Raw genomic sequence first — 22,276 nt, 5'->3', positions numbered from 1 at the left:
ATCTACTTTCCATCCTCTTTAAGATTTCAGAGTACTTATGATCACAGGGAAAAAGGATAACAGGAAATTTAATTTCTTATTACATAATAGAGGGACGTTCCTGGAATTCATATGAACAGAAAATTTTAGTTTTTATATAGTTTTATTAATAAACACAGGGAATTATATAATACATTAAATTTTCAAAGTGTCACCATAATATTCTTAAAAGTACAAAATTAAATGCCTAAATTTCATAAACATTTTCCCCATAAGGCAAAAGAAAAAACCCAGTAATTACAAATATATATATTTTACAGAAAAACTTCCATTTATCATGGAAATTATTGAGATTACAAACAGCAGACGAATTATGACTGAATTTCATATCCTAATGGATCAAGTCCCTGGTCTAGGAGCATTAGAGAGGATTCTCTTAACTTCTGTAGCAATTTCCTTAGTTCTTCCTTAGAAAACACCTGATTTTTAAAAAAGAGAAAAATGTTAAGAATGAGAACAAAAAAGAGTGTGAATTTACAGTCATCTAATCAACCTGATTAGCTTAATGCAAGAAGAAATTCCTCTTTAAGGTTTATGTAGCCAGAGGCCAGTATATTAGGATAGCCCAGGACTTCAAAGCTACTTCTCTGGACCAGTCTATATACTTCAAACTGCTTAGAAATGTATACATATTTTGGATATAAAAGCACAAACATTAAAACTGGATCCCTACTTTAAGAAAGTCTAAGAACATCTAAAGAATATAAACACATCTCACAAACCTAAATATTATTACAGAGGTTATCACTAAAATTTAAAAGTGCAAATGCTCTAGAACTTACCAGATACAGCTTGTGGCGCTCAGAGGATACCATATCCGCTAACTGCAGGCATTCCTGATACTGACCGGTACTATGCAATATGGTGTGAAGCAGAAAACACAACATTGGCAGACAAAGCTTTCTCAGTAAAACCATTTGATATGTTCTTTCATGGTCTTCCTCAGCATCCTACAGACAGACATCAAGTAGTCATTCTAACAACTTTAAGCTAAATACCCTTACAAAAGAGTCAATGAATCAAACCAAAAAGCAACAGGTAAAAGCTAAAGTGTTTCTGTAAAGCTTGTCATGCTAACTAAAAATAAAACAAGGCAGGGTTTCTATCATGGTATCTTCAGAGGAGTCAGAAGTCTGAAAATGAAAACAGAATGCTTCTGAATTTGTACTTACTATGTTTAAATAAAAACATGCATAAAAGGAAAAACAGAGACTAGAGCAAAAATCAGAACAGAAAATAATAACCATTGCCCTGGATATATACAGAAGGAAACACAGATACCAGGAGGACGGAGAGGGCTCTTCATACCACCAGCAGTGATTCCTGCTGGGAATAAGCATCAGGATGAGGGGAGAGGTGCACAGGGAGGACAACTTCATTGCACATATTTTGTTTCTTTAAACAGAGAATGAATTTATGATGTCTTTGTATAATTTATTAAAAATAGAAAAATTAAAAGAATCTGGGGGGCTTCCCTGGTGGCGCAGTGGTTGAGAGTCCGCCTGCCGATGCAGGGGACACGGGTTCGTGCCCCGGTACGGGAAGATCCCACGTGCCGCGGGGCCCGTGAGCCATGGCCGCTGAGCCTGTGCGTCCGGAGCCTGTTGCTCTGCAATGGGAGAGGCCACAACAGTGAGAGGCCCGCGTACCGCAAAAAAAAAAAAAAAAAAAAAAGAATCTGAAGATTTGCATTGGGACAGAACTAACAGATACATGAGGATAACACTGTAGAGAAAACAGTGAGCATTCCTTTATAAGTATACAGGGGTCTTTCTAAAAAATTTTGTGGGTACTAAGAGTGCAGAAAAAAAAACAGACTTTTTTTTTTTTTTTTTTTTTTTGTGGTACGCGGGCCTCTCACTGTTGTGGTCTCTCCCGTTGTGGAGCACAGCCTCCGGACGCGCAGGCTCAGCGGCCATGGCTCACGGGCCCAGCCGCTCCGCGGCATGTGGGATCTTCCCGGACCGGGGCACGAACCTGTGTCCCCTGCATCGGGAGGCGGACTCTCAACCACTGTGCCACCAGGGAAGCCCCAGAACAGACCTTTCATGCCCACTACATTTTCTTATAAAAAATTGAAAACTAAAATAATTAAAATAATAAAAAGGTACCCAACCACAATAAAATTTCTGAAATAATCTTAAAAATTAGGAGGAAATCCATAGGACTCATAGTGTAAAACAAAACAGAAAACAGGACAAGCAAAAATACCAACTGGTCCTTTGAAAAGCCTAATAAGACACCTAATTAATTAAAAATTTTTTCCTTATGACAATATTAATCACTAAAAATCTCTTCATGTGAGAGACTATAATATTAAATTGCTAAAACATTTTCAAAGGTAGATGTAAGTGGAGGTTTGAAGCAACAGAATGTAATCTGGAAATTATACCAAGGAATAATTGTACTAAACCTGACATAGGTCAGGTTTCCACACATATGAAAAATTAGTGTCAACCTTTTTGTCCTGTTTTGAGATATAGATACATAGAAGCAAATATTAAAACGCATGCTTTGTATGTTCTTAGCTTTAAAAGGGAAAGCACCTTCATTTATTTTCTCAAATAGGAACTTACTACCTTTGGAGGTGGATTTAAAACACCTCAAGGTCTTACTCATAATTCATATTAATGAATCCTATAGGGGCCTAGTAAGAATAAGAAGACTGCTTCTTTCTGGGTCACTCCACTTGTGCTCCAATGTACTCTTTCCCCCTATGCTAAAGAAGCAAAGTACCCCTGGCCCCTAGACTCCTTTCCACCTGCTTACTGATAACCTCGTTTCATAGGATGGATTCTGGCACCTGCCTCTCCGAAATCCAGTTGCTGCCAAATATCAGGGTGTGATCTCTTCTGCTGACTATAGGCGATTTCCATACCAGTGGGTTGGCTGCTATCAACCATCAACCAACCAGAATCATGCCTGATGGGCCCAGCAATTTGCCACAAGGAAAAGGGAATAAATTGCTCTGCTACAACCTATGATATTTTTCTCATCTGAATAAAAAATCCTGTAAATTTGAAAAATCCTGTAAATATATAAAACAAAAAGATTCTTTCCATCAGGGACATGTAGTGCTTTATATGTGAGAAAAGCTCATTAACTGGTATGTGTTGATGTGTTTATGTACATATATGTGCATGTCCTATTTAGGATGGGGGTTTGGGGGTGGGGCAGGGTCTCTAAAGAGAGATGACGCTGGAGCAGACTGCTGAAGGAAGGAAGCCATCCATGCAGATATCTGGGGGAAAAGAGCACTCTAGGCAGAAGAACGGCAAAGAGGCCAGAAGGCTAGAGCAAAGTGAGGGGAGAGCAGTAGGATACAAGACTGGGGAGGCAGTCAGGGCCAGCGGATGTGTGATCTTGTAGGTCAAGAAAAGAACTCTGGGCTTTATTCAAAGTGTACCGAGAAGCCATCAGAAAGGTCTGAGTAGGAGAGTCATACCTCTTTGATTTTAAAAGGATTACTAGCTGATCTCTATGAGGAAGGGACTGCGTAAGGAAGAGTGGAAGCAAGGGAAAGACAGTTGAGGCTTCAACTAGAATGTGGTTGAGGCAGAGGTGGCGAAAAGTAGGTAAAGATGAGCTGCCTCCTCCATTCCCCCTGCCATCCCTGTGTGCCACCAGCCTCCAACACGAATGGGCCTGTTCTGCAGTTATGTAAAAAGTGAGGTACAGATGTAAGAGTCAGCATACAAGGCCAGGGCTTTGTTGAACAGCTGTGCCTTGCACATGGTGCTAGCCAGGTGAGTGAGTGGGGGCTGAAATCTAATCCATGCTCCAGTCTACAGGTCATGTGCACTTGGCATGGAATCTATCTGTGTAAGAGAATGGATACCGTTTCCTAATTTTTATACAAGTGATATAAGTGCTATCAGGAGCCCTGAATAATTTCCTGCTTTGCTGAGTATGTAAGAGTATTAAGCTAAACTCAACTCAAAATATCATTATTTATCATTTGATTGTTCAAGAAATCTCTTCTTGTTTGGATTAGATTTGAAGACATGATTGAGACTGAATATTGATTTTTAAATGTTTGGTAAAACAAAATGGTATCATTCATAGCCTTCCACTCCTACTCTATTTTTAAAACACTCCAGAGTGTCTGTTTTGTGACTTTCACTATCTTTTTTTAAAATTTATTTATTTGGTTGCTCCGGGTCTTAGTTGCAGCAGGCAGGCTCCTTAGTTGTGGCATGCGAACTCTTCATTGTGGCATGCATGTGGGATCTAGTTCCCTGACCAGGGATCGAACCCAGGCCCCCTGCATTGGGAGCTTGGAGTCTTAACCACTGCACCACCAGGGAAGTCCCTAATCTAACATTAATTAATACTTAGAATAACAAAGATTTATGTATAAATAAGGCATCAAGTCTTTTCAAACCTTAAATACCATTTAATTAGCATTTTGCAACACTAAAATTTTATCTTCGTGAGCAGCAGCATGAAATAGAAGAGAAAACCCAAGGAACGTGCTAAAGGTTCAAAACTATTTATGAAGTCAGCAGAGTTACTGTATCAGGAATAGTAGCAAACAGGGGCTCAAATCTAGTCTCCTGTCCCTAATGTTTTTGCTTCTGGTCAAAAAGGGAAGCCAGAGGAACTAGAAAAATGTAGTAGCAAAAACCAAAACAAAACAAACAATAAAAAAGGAGTGATGATCGCTTCTCAACCTTTTGGCTAAGATCAAGTGTGAAAAAGGAATGACTATACTAAGATTCAGGGAATGCAGAAGGAAGATACCAAACATACTCCTGTGATTTTTCTGTTCAAAGTAATATACCTAATATCCAAGAATCCAGCATTTACAATCCTTGGACAGATCATCAGGTCTGCAGAGGTAAAACTGAGTTACTCCATGTTTCTGTCATGCCCCATGAGCAAGCCTCAATGCCTTTCCCTCACACCATTATTACCTGCAGCATCCTTCCTTTCTCCCACCTCAGCTCATCCAAATTTACCCAATTCGTTCAAGATTCAGTCAAATGCTACACCTTTCAAGCATTCTGTCCAGATCTCTTCCAGGTAGAAGGAACCTTTTCTTTTCCTAAGCTCACAAAATGCTTCATCTGTGCTTTTCTTATGGTATTTGTTACTTCTGTAACTGGTTTCTCAACCCAGGCTACACATTAAAGCTCTCCAGATAGGGCTTCCCTGGTGGCGCAGCGGTTGAGAGTCCGCCCGCCGATGCGGGGGACGCGGGTTCGTGCCCCGGTCCGGGAGGATCCCACATGCCGTGGAGCAGCTGGGCCTGTGGGCCGTGGCCGCTGGGCCTGCATATCTGGAGCCTGTGCTCCACAACGGGAGAGGCCACAGTAGTGAGAGGCCCATGTACCGCAAAAAAAAAAAAAAAGCCAGCCAGCCCTATCTCAGACCAATTAACCCAGAATCTCTGGAAGTGGAACCCGGTATTTTTTTTCTAGTATTTAAAAAGATATTTTATTTGAAAATCATTTCAAACAAACTAAATTACAACAATAGTACAAAGAATATCTCAATACCCTCACCCTTTGTTCAGTCTTTGCCCTGTTTGCTTTATGATTTGCATCTGTATGTGTATCTATAAATACACATTTTTTTAACCCTTTGAGGGCAAGCTGCATAATCATGTTCCCTTACCTCTAAATACTTCAGTGTTTACTTCCTAATAAAGAGAAGTTTCTCTAATATAATCACAATGCAGTTAACGATGTCAGGAAATTTAACAGTGACATAATACCTTAACATCACTGACTCAACACTCTCCTTTATAGCATCTTTCTTCCTCCAATGCAGGAGCCAGTTTAGGTTCACATACTACATTTAACTGTCATGTCTTTTCAGGACTCTTTAAAAGTTTTTTTTTTAATACAATTTTTAAAGGCAACATTCCATTTACAGATATTACAAAATACTGGCTATATTCCCCATACTGTACAGTATGTCCTTGTAGACTATCTTACACCCAACAGTTCCTACCTCCCCCTCCACAACCCCTATGTTGCCCCTCCCTCCCCACTCCCCACTAGTGGTAACCACTAGTGGAACCAAACCAGTATTTTTTAAAAGTTCTCCAGATCATTTAAATGGACAGCTCAGAGGTGAGAACCACTGCTTTATATATGTCTTACTCATTCTACTAGACTTATCTTCATATCCATAAATTGAGTTGAATACATATATAATTAATTTTTAGGTCCAGAACTTTAAAAAATTAGATTTGGGACTTCCCTGGTGGCACAGTGGTTAAGACTCCACGCTCCCAATACAGGGGGCCTGGGTTTGATTCCTGGTCAGGGAACTAGATCCCCCATGCATGCTGCAACTAGGAGTTCACATGCCACAACTAAGGAGCCCACTGGCTGCAACTAAGGAGCCCACCTGCTGCAACTAAGACCCAGCACAATCAAATAAATACTTTTTTAAAAATCAGATTTTACTATCCTAAGTGAACATATTAAATATGGAAAAATAGTTTACCCAAGAGTCAAACATTCCTATATTCCCTAACAAGTATTTCAGGTTAAATTATGGGATGTTTAGTTATAAGTACAAAGGTTATATAGGATCTGTAGCTGCTCCTATTCAAAAAACTTTTAAAAAAAGACATTATTTTTGCTTTTAGCTATAAACAATGCACACAGCTTACCTCTCTAACATCCACCATCCACCCTCCATCAACAAACAACAAGACATTGTACATTTTCTCCTTCACATCAGCAGTTAGGGCATCCAAATGCCCTTTCCAAATACCATGATCCATCTGCAAAACAAACATAAGGCAGATATATAACAGACTATAATGTATCTGTAAAGTACAGACAGGAATATACATATATGGAACATCATTCTAAAGAGTTGACATTCAGTAAGCCAAATATAAAAACAAACATCGATGGATTGCAGTTCAATAAAACGCTAAAATGTTAACCATGTAAATGAGCACTATTGTCACCTGAAGGTATGTTTCATGTTTGGTTAATTATCTACAGAAAAGTAACTAAAGGGATGGTTTTTTTTCAAAGTAGAACAGTAGTAAGGAAGGTCACTTGTTATAATAGGAATATAACTGCTGAAAAAATGATCTCTTTAAATATATGACATGTATTTTTGAGATGCAATAGACATGTCTCATCTACATTCAACTTACTTCATATTTCTTTTCTTTGTGTTCATGAGCCACTTTCTCAGTAAAAGTTGCTTGAGGTGTCAAAGTAGGTTTTTGTGGAGCTGAATTCATATGCTTAAACCACTCATTAAAGGTTTCATGGGCTTCCTAAAATGCAAAATAAAAGAGAAATACAAAACAAAAAACTGTTCACATATGTTCAGCAAAGTTTTTAAAAATTTGATTCTTAGAAATAATTTTTCAGTAGCAAGAAGTAAAATCGTTTAATATTTCTTTTTTATACAAAAAAAAATCATGGTGAATAAGTGTTTTGTTTGTGATGTTCACATATTTACTTGTCTGTCTTCTTGACGAGCCTGTTAGCTTCTAGAGGGCAAGGATAGAAAGACATCCAGAATTAGTCCTAGAACCTAGCCAATCACTTCATTATTTGTTGAATGAATTTTGAATGAGTATGTTGTTATTTTAGTCACAATACAGAATATCTTGCTTTTTTCAGTTATTGCCAAAAGCAGAAATGTTAAAGTTGAGAGAAGCATTCAAAGAATCTTAAGAAAACATACATTTCAGACATCACACACACTATCTACCATGTGAAACGTCCTTAGTTGGTTAGCACTGATTAGAGGCTCAAGCAAATGAAGACCAGGTCTTGTCTTCAAAGTTCTTATGGATCAGTCAGTCCCACAGTCGCAAGGGAGCTAAGATAATGAGTCAATCACCACTTCTGGAAAAACAGTTCAAGGTCTGAGAGTGAATCAGGAAAGTCATCATAAAAAAAGGTTTTGTGGTTTTTACAATCTCACCAAGTAAGCTCTAATGCACAAGTGTTCTCGGATAGCGTTATCATCTTCAGCAGGAAGTGGGCTCTCCATTCCTTGCTCCTCCCACTGGTTATAGATTTCTGCTATTGAATCCTGAGGAATTTTCACAAATACTTCTTTTGCAGCTTCGTGCTTTTTTGATGCTGTGAAAAAGATATACAGTTTTTCAATACATATGGATTTCCGTGTAATGGTTTCTAAAGGAATCAAATTATTGGTTTGCAACTTTCACAGCTACCTGTAACCATTTCATGTCTCAAGGTACTTCTGTTAAAGGTCTGGGTGATCTCTCTACTTAATGGCTGGGCTTTTCCTTATTTCAATGTAACAGTCACAAAAGGATTCATTAAATGCAATTACTTTTACATACTTTTCTGTGTCTTAAAAAAAGGCAATTCAATTTTTTCAAAGCCTTGAGATTACATGCAAAATTGAGTAGGATATGAAAAGTCACTATTAAATATGTTTTGTTTCACAATACCAGCCGTAACAGTGGCTGTTTTGTACCTTACCCTACTGGAAGGGTTGGAAAAACAAACAACAAAGTTCTAGAACAGAACAAAAACTTAAAAAAAAAAAAAAGAATATAAAAATACAGCATACCCAAGAATTTCCTCATTATGGCATTGCCTTGTTTTAGTGCTTCCGCCCTCTGTGATGGGTCAAATACCAACCAGTCAATTACATCGATTTTTAAACGGTCCTCCTATTCATTTAATTGGAAAAAAGAAATGTCAACTGTGTTTTTTCTATGATATTCTACAAATTAGTAGAACCAGCTTATGTCTGTACTTCTAGTGAATATTTTCCCTCAGGTTATACAAAATAATGAAAGAAAATAGCTTTTCTTAGTTTATTTTCACATTTAATAGGTCTCTATTAAATTATAGAAAAAACTTACTGGACTGTGAATCTGGAATTATATATGTGATGTCCCACCAACTTAATCATGTAATTCCTTTAAGTGCTACTCTAAAATTTTTTTCTTTCCTAGATAAAACTTTCTATTCTTTTCTGAAAATAGGAATAAGTAAGCTACATAAAAGTTAGTGATTGATTGGGACTTCCCTGGTGGTCCAGTGGTAAAGAATCCACCTTCCAATGCAGGAAACTAAGATCCCACATGCTGCAGAGCAGCTAAGCCCACGTGTCTCAATGAGAGAGCCCATGTGCCGCAGACTACAGAGCCCATGCACCCTGGAGCCCACACGGCATAAACAGAGAGAGAAAACCCACATGTCACAGCTAGAGAGAAGCCCACGCACCAAAACGAAGAGCCCACCCGCCACAACGAAAAGATGCCACAATGAAAAGATCCCGAGTGCCACAACTAAGACCCGACTCAGCCAAAAAACAAAAAAAGTTAGTGACTGATCAAGTATCTAGAATAATCTGATGAGCAAAAATCCAATGCTCAGGTTTTTTCCATTAAAGAAACTTCCCTTAACATAATACTACTATTAAGCAATTCCTTACACAAGACCTTAAGTTTGCTGCCAATTTTTATAACTTGGCTGACAAATTCTTTAAAAAAGAAAGAAGCCAGAGTATTTTAAGGTAAAAGTTCACAAAAGCATAACATGAGGGATTATCAGGAGTTATATAACACACCTCTCTCTTCCCCTCATGTTACCTCAGTAGTGCCAGTATCTAGGGCTGGGGCCAGGTCATGATGACTGAATTCACCATTATCTTTCTTCCGAATATTCTCAACTACAGTTTTTGTTATAGTTGCAATATCCAAATCTAAAGAATTTTTTGAAGAAACAAAAACAAGAATTAATCGTTCACACTAATATCCTCTAAACAGTCACAATGATTTGGTAAATTTGGGATAACACTTCTTTAAAAATATGTAAAATATGAAAGACATTATAAAAGAAAATGCCAAAATTAAAAGATATTTCACATGAGTTACAGTATAGGTTATTTCATTCCTAAAACAGAATTTCACTGAAAACCTCATTCCTTTTTCACCTCGTAAGAGAAATAGGATTTAAAACTAGAAGGCTAAATGTTACCTAAGCCAAAATGATAATCTGCCTACAAAGCCCAGTAGATGTTCTCAACCATTTTTACCTGCTTCTTTAGCCAGCTCCAGGCAATGGTGGCGCTGTTCAAATTCTGTAACACCTTCCAAAAATAATGCATACTGGGCAACAGCGAGGTCTTGAGGCAAATGACAGGTATAAAATGCTATGAGATTTGTATGTTTCTCATTTATTAAAAGCTAAAAAACAAAAAAAGGATCAAAGTATGTCAATAATTAAACAAGTTCTAGGATCAACAGTGCTTTTTAAAAAGTTCACTTCAAAATTTCAAATATATTTAGGAGAGATTCATACAGATATAGATTTGTGCTGCTAAACAGAATTTTAAATTCCAAAAGAAAGTATTTATGACAATTAAAAGACCTTTATGGATTTTGATGACTCTCCTGCCACTAGATATTAAAATATTATCATTCTGATTTTTGTTTTCATTAAAATGGTAAAAAAATATATATAATTGTGGTTTCTCAAAGTTTACCTGTATGTATGTCTTTAAAACCTCAATGGAAACTTCTTCCTTCATAGGAAAAAAGATATAATTATTAAATTATAAATACAACTGCTTATGTGTACCAGCAATATATCTAATAAAAATTCCGCTATAATGATTTAATGACTTTTAATACTTACCACTGAGCAATAACTACATGTAATAACTAAGTGCTTAGCAAAGTTCATGTATTGCCTTACCCTAACTCTTTGTGGGTAGTTACTATTATTGTTCACATTTTACAGAGGAAGAAACTAAGACCTAAGGAGATTTACCCAGAATTACACAGCTAGAAGCCGCTGAGTAAGAATATGAATCCAGGATTCTTACTCCAAAACCCAAGCTTTCAACTACTGTATCATTCTGCCTTCTACATGTACTCTGACCAAAGTGTTACCATTTAGGACAGAAGAAAAAGAAAAAAGAAAACAAAGGTTTAAGATCTCAGAGAACTTAGTCTGGCTCAGTTACCTTAGCTGGTTGATTTAGAGTTGGGTACTGATGAGGATTAAAGTTATAAATTGTCCAAAATCCAGGTAACCACCAGCATTCTGCAGCCACAGATTAGAACCCTAACAAGTAACCTGCAGTGAATTATCATCGAGTGACCAGACCATATGAGACTATGGTCACCATTTCCAGAAAACAACAACCAAAAAGTAGCATGTTTTCCTGACAATAGGTGTATAAAGCATCAGTCTTGCAGAGAAGGGTATACAACTCATTTTTATTTACTTTGGTCTGTAGTCCCAGAGTGCGGAAAAACAAAATGAGGTGAGTCATGAAGCGAAGGAGGTGTCCAGGTAGATTGTTTCTGCTTTTGGAAAGCCATTTGCTAAATTCATCCATCAGACCTATAAGCAATCAAAGCAAAGATGCAACAATAGGGATAAAAATCAAAAGAAGAGATATAAACACTATCCAAGGACATTTACTGTATTCCTATACCACTACCAGTTCACTATCTCATTGTTAAGAACCATCATATAAAACAGACTCTGGATTAAATTCAAATTTTATTTTCTAAAAATTAAGTAAATAGTTGCATTCAGATACGTTTATATTTATACAGATGACAAAATGTGGTAAGTCATATGCACTGTTTTGATAACTTTTTACAAAATTACTAAAGAAAACAAAGAACTCATACAAAGTGAAATAAAATATATCTTACCATCAATGTCTCCCAGGATAAGGAATTTTTGAACTATATGATAATGTTCTTGATTCTCTTCCAGAACTCTCTGAAAAAGTTTTTACATTTTCCATAAATCTACTATGGTCATTCTGCAGTATGCACTCATTGGTAAGCTAAAAATGTCAACTTTTGAAGGAACATATACAAAGAAAAAGCTGGAGATGAAGGGTCTTAGGAGACCAAAATAAAGTAAAACATGAGAAAGATACTGCCCTTGGAAATATATACTCAAGGCTCAACGTTATCTTTGAAAGCAGAGAATTGCGATAAAACAATTTAATCTCTGTGAATGTTATGAAACTTTTATTTTTTATATTTTACTACAGTTTTCCTTGGCAGTCCGTGGTGAACCAGAAAAGAAGGGCACATGTGACCAAATCAAAATAAACTGTAAGATTTCCTTCAACATAAACAGTGGCTCTTGAAAGCATTCTTTGGGTATTCTCTTCTGCAAATGGCACCAAAAGTAACAAAACCAATCAAAATAGTGATTAGGCACAGAGCAGACAAAATTTACAAGTAACCTGCTGTTGGAATTTTTTCTGAAGCAAATAATTCATATATTTTTGGTCAAATATATTTTGATTTTTATTTGTCTAAATTTTCTTCCAATATTTTTTCTTTTTTACATTCAAATGTTTGCTCCCTCTGGAACTGATTTTAATACATGGCATGAAGCAGAGATCTAGCTTTGTTCTCTTCCAGATGGAAAGTCAATTATGTCCATACCATGTATGTAAATAAACCATCCCTCTTCCTCTGAAAGGAAACGTCATCTCTGTCATCTACAACTATTAAGTTCTCATATATATTTGGATCTAATATGGATTTTCGTATTCCGATGATCTATTTATTCCTGTGACAATTCGATACTGTTTTATTGTATCTTTATATTGTTTTATTATTGAGGAAGGCAAATACCCTATTAATTATTGTTCTTTTCTCACCATTCTCACTTATTCTTCTACTTGGAAATTTTCTGTTCAGAAATAATGCCCCAAAGCATTAGGTTTCAATGTTAATTTTGGAATGACTGATATTTATATCAAATCACCTCATCCAGGAATGTGGTATATCTATTTATTTGTGTCTTTCAATAGGATTCTATAGTTTTTTATGAAGGTCCTCAAACCCTTGGTTAATTTTATTCCTGGGTATCTTATAGTTTTGGTCAATAATTTAAATGGGACTTTTACAGGGAGCTAAATCCTTTTCTAACTAGCTGTAACAATTACAAAAAGGATATGATTTTTTTCATAACTTTGTCTTGAATTTAGATACTTTAAAAATTCTCTTATTAATTCTAGTAACTTACTGCATCTTGAGTTTCTAGATTTACACTCTCATCATATGTAAATGCTCCCCTGTTTCTAAATTTGTATCTATTCCTTGACTTTCTTGTTTTATTTTCATTCATTGGAATCTCCAAAACAACAGACTGGCAAAAAAACACTTGATAGAGAAAGCACTACATTTTTTTTACTATACAAAGAACTCTTATACAATAATAAGGAAAAGATAAAATCCAACAGAAAAATAGGTGAAAGCTCTAAATAGGAAATTCAAAAATGGTCAATAAACAGGAAAATTTGCTCAGCCTTATGAATAGACAGGGAAATATGAGAAGAACAGCGAGTTTCTATCTCCCAGCTAATCTGATGGATTGGCAAAAAATAAAAAAAAACTGTGATATCTGGGACTAGTGAGAATGCAGGGAAATGGCCACATTAATAAATTACTTGTAGGAGTATGAATTAATTGCTACAACAAGGAAATTAACTTAATATACATATACCCTTTAACCCAACATTCCTGCTTTCAGGAAACTTGTAAAGAAACAGGACTAGTAGATAAACATAAAAAAATAAGAATAAATAAATAAGAATGTTCACTGCAGTGCTAGAAGCAACCTAAATATCACCAAAAGGGGAATGATTAAAAAAAAGGATACGTCATTCTATAGAACATTATATACCTATTAAAAATAATAAGTTAGGCTGTTAAATCTATATCCACTAACTCAAAGACAGTATCATTAAATGGGGGGAAAAAAAGCCGTAGACTAATGTAGGTAGAATGATGTGAAAAACAACCTCAAAAACCAAAATCTTATACTGGAATATCTACATTATCTACATATATTTGTAAGATTATGGAGAAGGATATGTAGGATACATATCAATGTTTTATCATCTCAGTGAATGAGAATAACCATAAAGAGGTTGGGAGGAAGTTTTATAAAGGCCTTACTTATACATCTTTAGATTATTTTGTTTCAAGTACATACTTTGGTTATTTAAAAAAAAATTTTAAGAATATTACTTTAGGGCTTCCCTGGTGGCGCAGTGGTTGGGAGTCCGCCTGCTGATGCAGGGGACACGGGTTCATGCCCCAGTCCGGGAGGATCCCACATGCCGCGGAGCGGCTGGGCCCGTGAGCCATGGCTGCTGGGCCTGCGCGTCCGGAGCCTGTGCTCCGCAACAGGAGAGGCCACAGTGGTGAGGGGCCCGCGTACCGCCCCCCAAAAAAAAAAAAAAAGAATATTACTTTAAAAAATACTGGATTATTTTGAGATCTAGGAAAAGAAAGTCTTGCTAATTTGCCATTATATATTTTAATTTTTCAAAAAGAAAGGGATAAATTAGCTTACATGCATACCATATATTTAGATGAAACCAATCCTAAACCAAATAAACAGAAATGATGTACCATTTAAATATGCAGTTAAGTTTTTTCTTTTTAAAAAGTATCTCTTATATGAATAAGAGGTGAGGAAACAAAAAGAGAATATAACAAGATTTCACATACTTTTGTGCCTTTCAGCTACAGTGCACAATGTAACATTTAGTTTCGTATTCCAGTTATCCTAAAATATCGATATTTACCTTTTTATCAGTAGCTTGAAGTTCTTCAAAAACCTTTTCTAAAGTCCAACTTTGAAAGAAAGAACAAGGAAAGGGATAAAATAACGCTAATAAATAATATGAACAAAGACTACAAAATGAAACTTCACAGAGAATACTACAAATCCTCATGATGAAAAACAAACCAACTCACTCACTTTGCCTCCAAATATTCTCTAGGGAGTTCTTCAGTTTCATCTAGAGTTATTACTGATGTCCGGATCTCCTGTTCTACCAGACTGTCCACCATCACCCGAAAGTAGGCCCACACTGTGTCTTCCCAGGTGTCACAGACAGGAAGCAGCTTTACCCCATTCCAAAACAGAAACATGCATAGTCAACAAAAAAAAAGGAAAAGCAGTTACACCCACTTATATGGACTATAAAGTCACTATAATGATATAAGACATTGTGTATTGTAAAATATCATACCAAAATAACCTCCTCTCTCCACCCCTCAAACCACATCTCCTTTTTTTTTTTGGCTGCACTGCACAGCATGAGGTGAGGGATATTAGTTCCCCAAGCAGGGATTGAACCCGTGCCCCGTGAAGTGGAAGCTCAGAGTCTTAACCAATGGACCGCCAGGGAAGTCCCTCAAACCACATCTTCTAAGGAGTCTGAACTATTATGATTTTTTCCATGATGAGCACACAATAGCATAAATTTTCCATGCTGATATAAGATGGTGTTTCAGTGTTATGGTAACATTCCTCAAAACCACTGTAAAATGTAGGGGGTAGTAGGAGTTGTGAGCAGCACACACACATGTGTGAGACAATTCAGTCATTGTGCCTTTGTGGAACACTTCTGGATAAAGCTGTGGGAACCGTAAGTCATCAATAAATGTGTATTGGAATTTAATTTACAATTCTTAGAAACTGAAATTTGATTTCATGTATCAAACCATCATTTGGGGGACTTCCCTAGTGGTCCAGTGGCTAAGACTCCACGCTCCCAATGCAGGGGCCCCAGGTTTGATCCCTGGTCAGGGAACTCCATAGATCCCACAAGCTGCAACTTAGAGTTTGCATGCCGCAACTAATGATCCCATATGCGGCAAAGAAGATCCCTCGTGCCACAACTAAGACCCAGTGAAGCCAAATAAATTAATTAATTTTTTTAAAAAAGTAAGATTAAAATAAATAAATAAATAAAACATCATTTGGTGTATGAGATACATCAAACTAAGTACGTCAAGTTACTATTCTATTTCATGATTATCTCTATCATTGCTATTCTTAGTAGCTTAAGCTTATACGATTATTATATATGGTTATATATATGACATATATTATATATAATTTCATTCCATAGAAAAAAAAGAATTATTAAAATAAATCGCATACCTGCTTGAGATTCCCACTTAAAGCTGCATAAATTGCTCTCTCATATCTATTAAAAAGCTCCTGAAATATAATGAATATAAATAAAATTGAACTACTGTTTTTCTTAGTATGTCAACTTTTTCATAATCTGGAAATCTGCAGTGTCTTCTAAAATGAACTTATTTACTCACCTGACAGTTTCTAAACTTTAGTAAAAGATCTAGTAGGGGAATAAGAAGGAAGGACCCCTTAGTTTGATATAGCCAATGCTGAAATCTTCCTGAAAAGTCAAATATCTAAATTTCAAATACAGAGTGAAAGCAGATTCAAATCTAATGGATGCTTTGATTATTTATTATAGGCAAATTCTATTCCAGATAGACTCTGTATAGGTGTTTTCCCCTATAAAGTTTCTAAATACCTAATACTACCTGATAGTGACCTAAGAACAACATCCAAACAAGGCACACTTGGAGCCTGTCACGCATCAGTTTGCATCAAATTCCTAAGTAGAATTAATTATATTCATCAAATTATCCCATTTTACTTCTGGATTCTATTAATGACATTCCTGTTTTCTCATCATCCAAACAAGAGACTTCAGAGACTCTCACTATACAACTGAGTCCTCCTCTGCATTGTTTCCAGTTTCTGGTCCTGACCATTTTTGTTCCGTTCTTTTGTACTCTCCATATTAACCCAGGGCAGGCCCTTATTACTTAGTGTCTGAATAACTCTGACAGCCTCCTAACTAGTTTCTCAGTCTTTAGTTCATTCAATTTTAAGCCTATTTTCCACTGCCATGCTAATTTTCTTAAAGCACTGCTGTCATGTGCCCTCAAGGTTTTGATGGCTCACCACTATCTATGGTACAAAGTTCCCATTCCTTAGAGCAGCACTTGAGGACCACCACTGCCTGCTCTTAATTTACGTTTTTCAGTCATCTTCTCATTACAGTCAGTTCTGCTACAATGCTTGTTTTGAAAATGTGAATTTGTTCCAATGCAATTGATATATCAAGGAACGATTTGAACATAATATAAACTTCCCATTTCCTTATGCACAATTTCGTGCACAAGAAACATTAGCTGAATACTGAAAACACCTAAATGAACCAAGCCACTTGGAAATACACAAAACTGACACTCCTCAAACATCTACCAGCTCCCTGGGCTCTCCAGGTGTATGATAAGCTAAATCCATCCACATCAACTGTTACAATTTTGTTTCATTTCAGATAACCTCCTTCTATCACCTCTCAATAACTCACAAGCTGTAACCCTCTGACACCTCATTCCACAAGCAAACTCCAGTTCTTTTTCAAGGTAAACTGCCATATTTGTTGCAGTATTTATGTGTTTATTTAACAGTGTGACACTGTGCTATTATTATTAAGTTTTTAACTTTTTATGTGTCACTGGTGGTTTTTGAGTACTGTGCTCTTAATTCTATTTTCCCTAAAAGCCCTGTGGATTTTCTCCACAATTTGTCATGCTGTAGTGATTTTTAGGAATGTGTAGGTGGTGTCATGACAGAACTGACTATATTTCCCCTTGTGAGCCTTCTGCTCCAACCTGGTAAACCTACCTTCCCTTGACTTTTCCCAACCTAGGCATCCTACCGACAATTCCTTTCTCTGCTTTTCATGCCCAACAACTCAAATCCTAGTAATTTTTAAAAGATCGATTCAATTCTCTTTGGAAGCCAGCCCAGTGCTTATTCTGTGACTTCATCTGCTACCTTTTTTTGTATTTTTGCCTTATTTCAGTGCTTAATTCTTAGTACTCAGTGTGTCTGAATAACTCTGATTCGTAAAGCCTGCCCTGTTCTTCCGTTTGATTGGAAGCTCTTCAAAAACAGGAACTTTAGTCTTAAACTACTCTCAACATTTCATAGCATCTTCAGCAGGCCTTCAGTGAATTATAAGTAAAAATCAGTATCAGTAAATATTTTATTATATCTTACATCTTCTGCCATTCTCCAACAACTTATTTTCCAAATGCATCTATATGGATTCCCTTCAACATGTTCTAATTCTGTTCCTATAAAACAGTAAAAGAAATAAAGTTTATAGTTTAAAATGAGATCTCCTAATTTCAACAATTTCTAAAAACAAAAGCTATACTTCACAAAATTGCCATTTAGAGCTAACTCTCAGAATAAAATCAATTAAAATACCTCCATTAACATTGGGGTCATGATAGAGCTTCCAGCCTTCAAGTGTTGCAGCTCTCCATGCCTGACCACAGCGTTTGCAGAGTCGTTGTGCCTTCAGAAACAAGAAACAGTGGTTGGTCATATAACCAATGCAGTACTAAAGAAGTACTTGTGCCTTATAGAAAAGTACAAGCAATTTATGAGGATTAGATAACTTATGGCATAGATGTGACAAAGGATGGTGTAGACAATCAGTAATGGCGTTTCCCTTCAGCCATATGCATGTCTTTCTGTGGCCTCTGCCTGCCCGCGGGCCTGCCTGCCTGCCTGCCTTCCTGCCTTCCTTCCTTCCTTCCTCCCTCCCTCCCTCCCTCCGTCCCTCTGTCCCTCCCTTCCTTCCTTTCTTTCTTTCCCTAATAATCCATTTGCTGTTTGATTCTGGGCTTACCACTAGGTGCCCACGGTGCCCACAGGCATGTAATTCTGCTAGAAACAAATGGGCTAAAGAGGCTGATGACCCTTGATTTATGTAAAAGTATTACAAAAGCACTGTTAGTCTCTATAATGACAGGTGCTATTGCTCATTCAGCCCATAAAGATGATATTTCTTCATGTTAAATGTGACCAATCAGATGAGCTTGATATACCAGTGAGACAGAAACATGTTTGTTGGTCCATCATCTCTTTAGGAACCATCTCTCCCCATTTAGTTCATATGGTTTGAATAGGTCATATGATTCCATCTCTGAACTCAAGGATTAGGCATGTGATGTAACAAGAATCACTCCCAGGACCCTTGCCAGAGATATTGGGAAAGAGAGACACTCCTTTTGCTGGGGTTGCTAACTTGCAGGAGGATGTAAGGCTGGAGCTGTTGGTGGCCATCATGGACACAAATGGCTTCTTGAGAATGAAGCCACAGAGAGGAGTGTCAAGAGCCTGGGAGAGACAGTATCCTAAGGCCATCTTCTAAGTCCCCAAATCCTGCTTTTATAACCAGATATAACCCTCTATACTTCTCTGTTCCATGAGACAATCAATCCCCAACCTGTAAGTAATTTGAGTTGGGCTTCTGTCATTTGAACCTACAGAATCTGATTAATACAACCAGTTAAGGGACCTCCCTAGTGGTCCAATGGTTAAGACTCCACGCTCGCAATGCAGGGGGCCAGGGTTTGATCCCTGGTCAGGGAACTAGATCCCGCATGCTGCAACTAAGAGCCCACATGCCACGACTAAAAGATCTCACACGCCACAATGAAGATCCCGCATGCCATGACTAAGATCCAGCACAGCCAAATAAAAATAAATAAATAAATATTTTTTAAAAAATTGAACCAGTTAAAAAGTATCATACCCAAAACATCATTTTGGATTTATGACTTTTAAAAATTATGAAAGCTATGTAGCAACATGGAAAAATATTTTTAAAATATTTGATATGCTATCTAAAAAAGGCACGACAAAATCTGAATGCAAAACCTTAAAAACATTTTTCTAAGTGAAATTAGCCAGACACAAAAGAACAAATATTGTATGATTCCACTAACATGAAATAGCTAGAATAGGCAAATGCATAGAGACAGAAAGTAGATTAGGTTACCAAATGCTGAGAGAAAGGGGAAATGGGGAATTACTGCATAATGGTTATGGAGCTTCTGCTTGGGGTGATGAAAAAGTTTTAGAAACATAGTGGTGATGGTTTCGCAACACTGTGAATGTAATTAATGTCACTGAAATTTACACTTGAAAATGGTTAAAATGACAAATTTTGTTATATATCTTTTATCACAATGAAAAAATCAATACTGTAATATACCAAAACTATTGACTTGGGCTTCCCTGGTGGCGCAGTGGTTGAGAGTCCGCCTGCCGATGCAGGGGACGCGGGTTCATGCCCTGGTCCGGGAAGATCCCACATGCCGCGGAGCGGCTGGGCCCATGAGCCATGGCCGCTGAGCCTGTGCGTCCGGAGCCTGTGCTCCGCAACGGGAGAGGCCACAACAGTGAGAGGCTCGTGTAAAGTGAAAAAAAAAGATGTACAAAAAAAGGCTTGTAAGTAAATTTTAAAACCCCACTATCTGTGATTATGTAAAGGTAGTGGGACCTTGAGAGTTTTTATTTTTCAAGGCTTTCAATAATGTGATCACATTTTTGTTTTGTTTTTAAAAATACATCCTTACTTGCCATTGTGATTCCTAGTATCCTGCACATCACCTGGCAGAGTGGCTGGGACTCAAATATTTTCTGAACAAATGAGTACGTGTTACTTCTTTTCTTTCTTTCTTTCCTTTTTTTTTGGGGGGGGGGGCGCCGCGCCACCCACGTGGCTTACAGGATCTTAGTTCCCCAGTCAGAGATTGAACCCAAACCCTCAGCAGTGAAAGCTCAGAGGCCTAACTACTGGACCACCAGGGAATTCCCCTTCTTTTCTTAATTAAAAAATAAGAATGATGTTTAATAATCCAACACTTACTACTATAAAAATTACTTAATATATGCTAGTGGTTTGTAACACAGAAGAACAAACAACACTTTGAGCTAACATATTTCTATCTAAAGAACACTGCCAAGAGTACAGCAAAACAGGTACAGCATAATATCTGAAGCTTGAAGCTCCTATGCATCAGACTACCTCATCTAAAAAGTCCACAGAGGGCTTCCCTGGTGGCGCAGTGGTTGAGAGTCTGCCTGCCGATGCAGGGGACATGGGTTCGTGCCCCGGTCCGGGAAGATCCCACATGCCTTGGAGCAGCTAGGCCCGTGAGCCATGGCTGCTGAGCCTGCGTGTCTGGAGCCTGTACTCCGCAACGGGAGAGGCCACAACAGTGAGAGGCCCGCGTACCGCAAAAAAAAAAAAAAAAAGTCCACAGAGCCATCCAGTAAGCTGTCTAATCAGATACTTCACACCTTACACACAAGACCTTAACTATCACAAAGGAGGTTACTTTTTTTTAAAAAATAAATTTATTTGTTTTTATTTTTGGCTGTGTTGGGTCTTTGTTCTGTGCGCGGGCTTTCTCTAGTTGCAGCGAGTGGTGCGCAGGCTTCTCATTGTCATGGCTTCTCGTTGCAGAGCACAGGCTCTAGAGCGCAGGCTCAGTAGTTGTGGCACATGGGCTTTGCTGCTCCGCGGCATGTGGGAATCTTCCCGGGCCAGGGATCAAACCCAGGTCCCCTGCATTGGCAGGCAGATTCCCACCCACTGTGCCACCAGGGAAGCCCAGGAGGTTACATATTAAAGAGGTGAAGTTAAAAGGAAGAAATTTGAGGGGACCATAGTCTTCAAATGCTAGACAGTGTCAACTAGAAGAGCAATTAGGGTCAGACTTATTCTTAACTCTTAAAAATCCAAACTAGAAATAGGGACTTCTCTAGTGGCGCAGTGGTTAGGAATCCGCCAGCCCATGAAGGCAACACGGGTTTAAGCCCTGGTCCAGGAAGATCCCACATGCCGCGGAGCAACTAAGCCCATGCACCACAACTACCGAGCCCGCACGCCTAGAGCCCGTGCTCCACAACAAGAGAAGCCACTGTAATGAGAAGCCCACGCACTGCAATGAAGAGTAGCCCCTACTCGCCACTAGAGAAAGCCCATGTGCGGCAATGAAGGCCCAATGCAGCCATAAATAAATTTACTAAAAAAAAAAAAAAAGTCTTCATTCAATTTGTTAAAAAAAAAAATCCAAACTAGAAATAATGGGGCTATGCCTAGGGTATGCAGTACACTAACGGGAAGGCAAAGTTTGACTTCTTACAAAGGATTTTCTACCAGAGTTGTGCAAACTGAAGTACACTGCTTTCTGAAGCAATGTGTTCTTTATCACTAGAAATGTTGGAACAGGAGTTAGATCCAGAAATACTGTGAAAAAGATTACTGCATTGAGGAGGCATACTCAGTGGTCACAAAGATCCTTTCCAACTTACAGTCTGTGACTTTTTGATATTGGACAAGCAGGGTATATACATCATTTACCTCTTCTGTCATTCCAGCACGAATCAGAGTGAAAAGATATTTAAGTAATCTGACTTCATCTTCTCTATCCAGATCATCAAGGGGCATCTTCTGTCTTATGGGAGCATCAGGGTCCTACAAAAATTAATTAATTAATTAAATCATCAACTATAAATTCTTTATATGCACATACAATGTAAACATCAAGAGATGATAAATGTCT

General features: G+C 37.6%; 1 protein-coding gene across 2 annotated transcripts in view; it reads right to left on the bottom strand.

Moving 5' to 3' along the window:
* Nucleotides 1-105: 105 nt before the first annotated feature.
* NUP107 (nucleoporin 107) overlaps nt 106-22,276 on the bottom strand; it is a 44,590-nt gene continuing 22,419 nt past the window's right edge. The window contains exons 12-28 of one of the 2 annotated variants that reach the window (XM_022571586.2): nt 22,075-22,188; nt 18,120-18,210; nt 17,907-17,983; nt 15,963-16,022; nt 14,772-14,917; nt 14,596-14,644; nt 11,687-11,756; nt 11,248-11,366; nt 10,501-10,539; nt 10,051-10,201; nt 9,605-9,717; nt 8,575-8,677; nt 7,954-8,114; nt 7,169-7,294; nt 6,668-6,781; nt 822-989; nt 106-458 (exon numbers count right to left, since the gene is read on the bottom strand). In XM_022571586.2, the coding sequence (XP_022427294.1) occupies nt 351-458; nt 822-989; nt 6,668-6,781; nt 7,169-7,294; nt 7,954-8,114; nt 8,575-8,677; nt 9,605-9,717; nt 10,051-10,201; nt 10,501-10,539; nt 11,248-11,366; nt 11,687-11,756; nt 14,596-14,644; nt 14,772-14,917; nt 15,963-16,022; nt 17,907-17,983; nt 18,120-18,210; nt 22,075-22,188 (1,809 nt within the window). In that variant the 3' untranslated portion in view covers nt 106-350. The remainder of the gene's footprint in view (nt 459-821; nt 990-6,667; nt 6,782-7,168; nt 7,295-7,953; nt 8,115-8,574; nt 8,678-9,604; nt 9,718-10,050; nt 10,202-10,500; nt 10,540-11,247; nt 11,367-11,686; nt 11,757-14,595; nt 14,645-14,771; nt 14,918-15,962; nt 16,023-17,906; nt 17,984-18,119; nt 18,211-22,074; nt 22,189-22,276) is intronic. The other variant, XM_022571585.2, reaches the window with a different exon arrangement.

Source organism: Delphinapterus leucas, chromosome 11 (assembly GCF_059928025.1).
Source record: "Delphinapterus leucas isolate spDelLeu-1000000601 "Yukka" chromosome 11, BTC_Dleu_Yukka2, whole genome shotgun sequence".
Classification (NCBI taxonomy): domain Eukaryota; kingdom Metazoa; phylum Chordata; class Mammalia; order Artiodactyla; family Monodontidae; genus Delphinapterus; species Delphinapterus leucas.
Note: the sequence above shows the minus strand (reverse complement) of the source record. Positions and strands in the feature narration are given on the sequence as shown.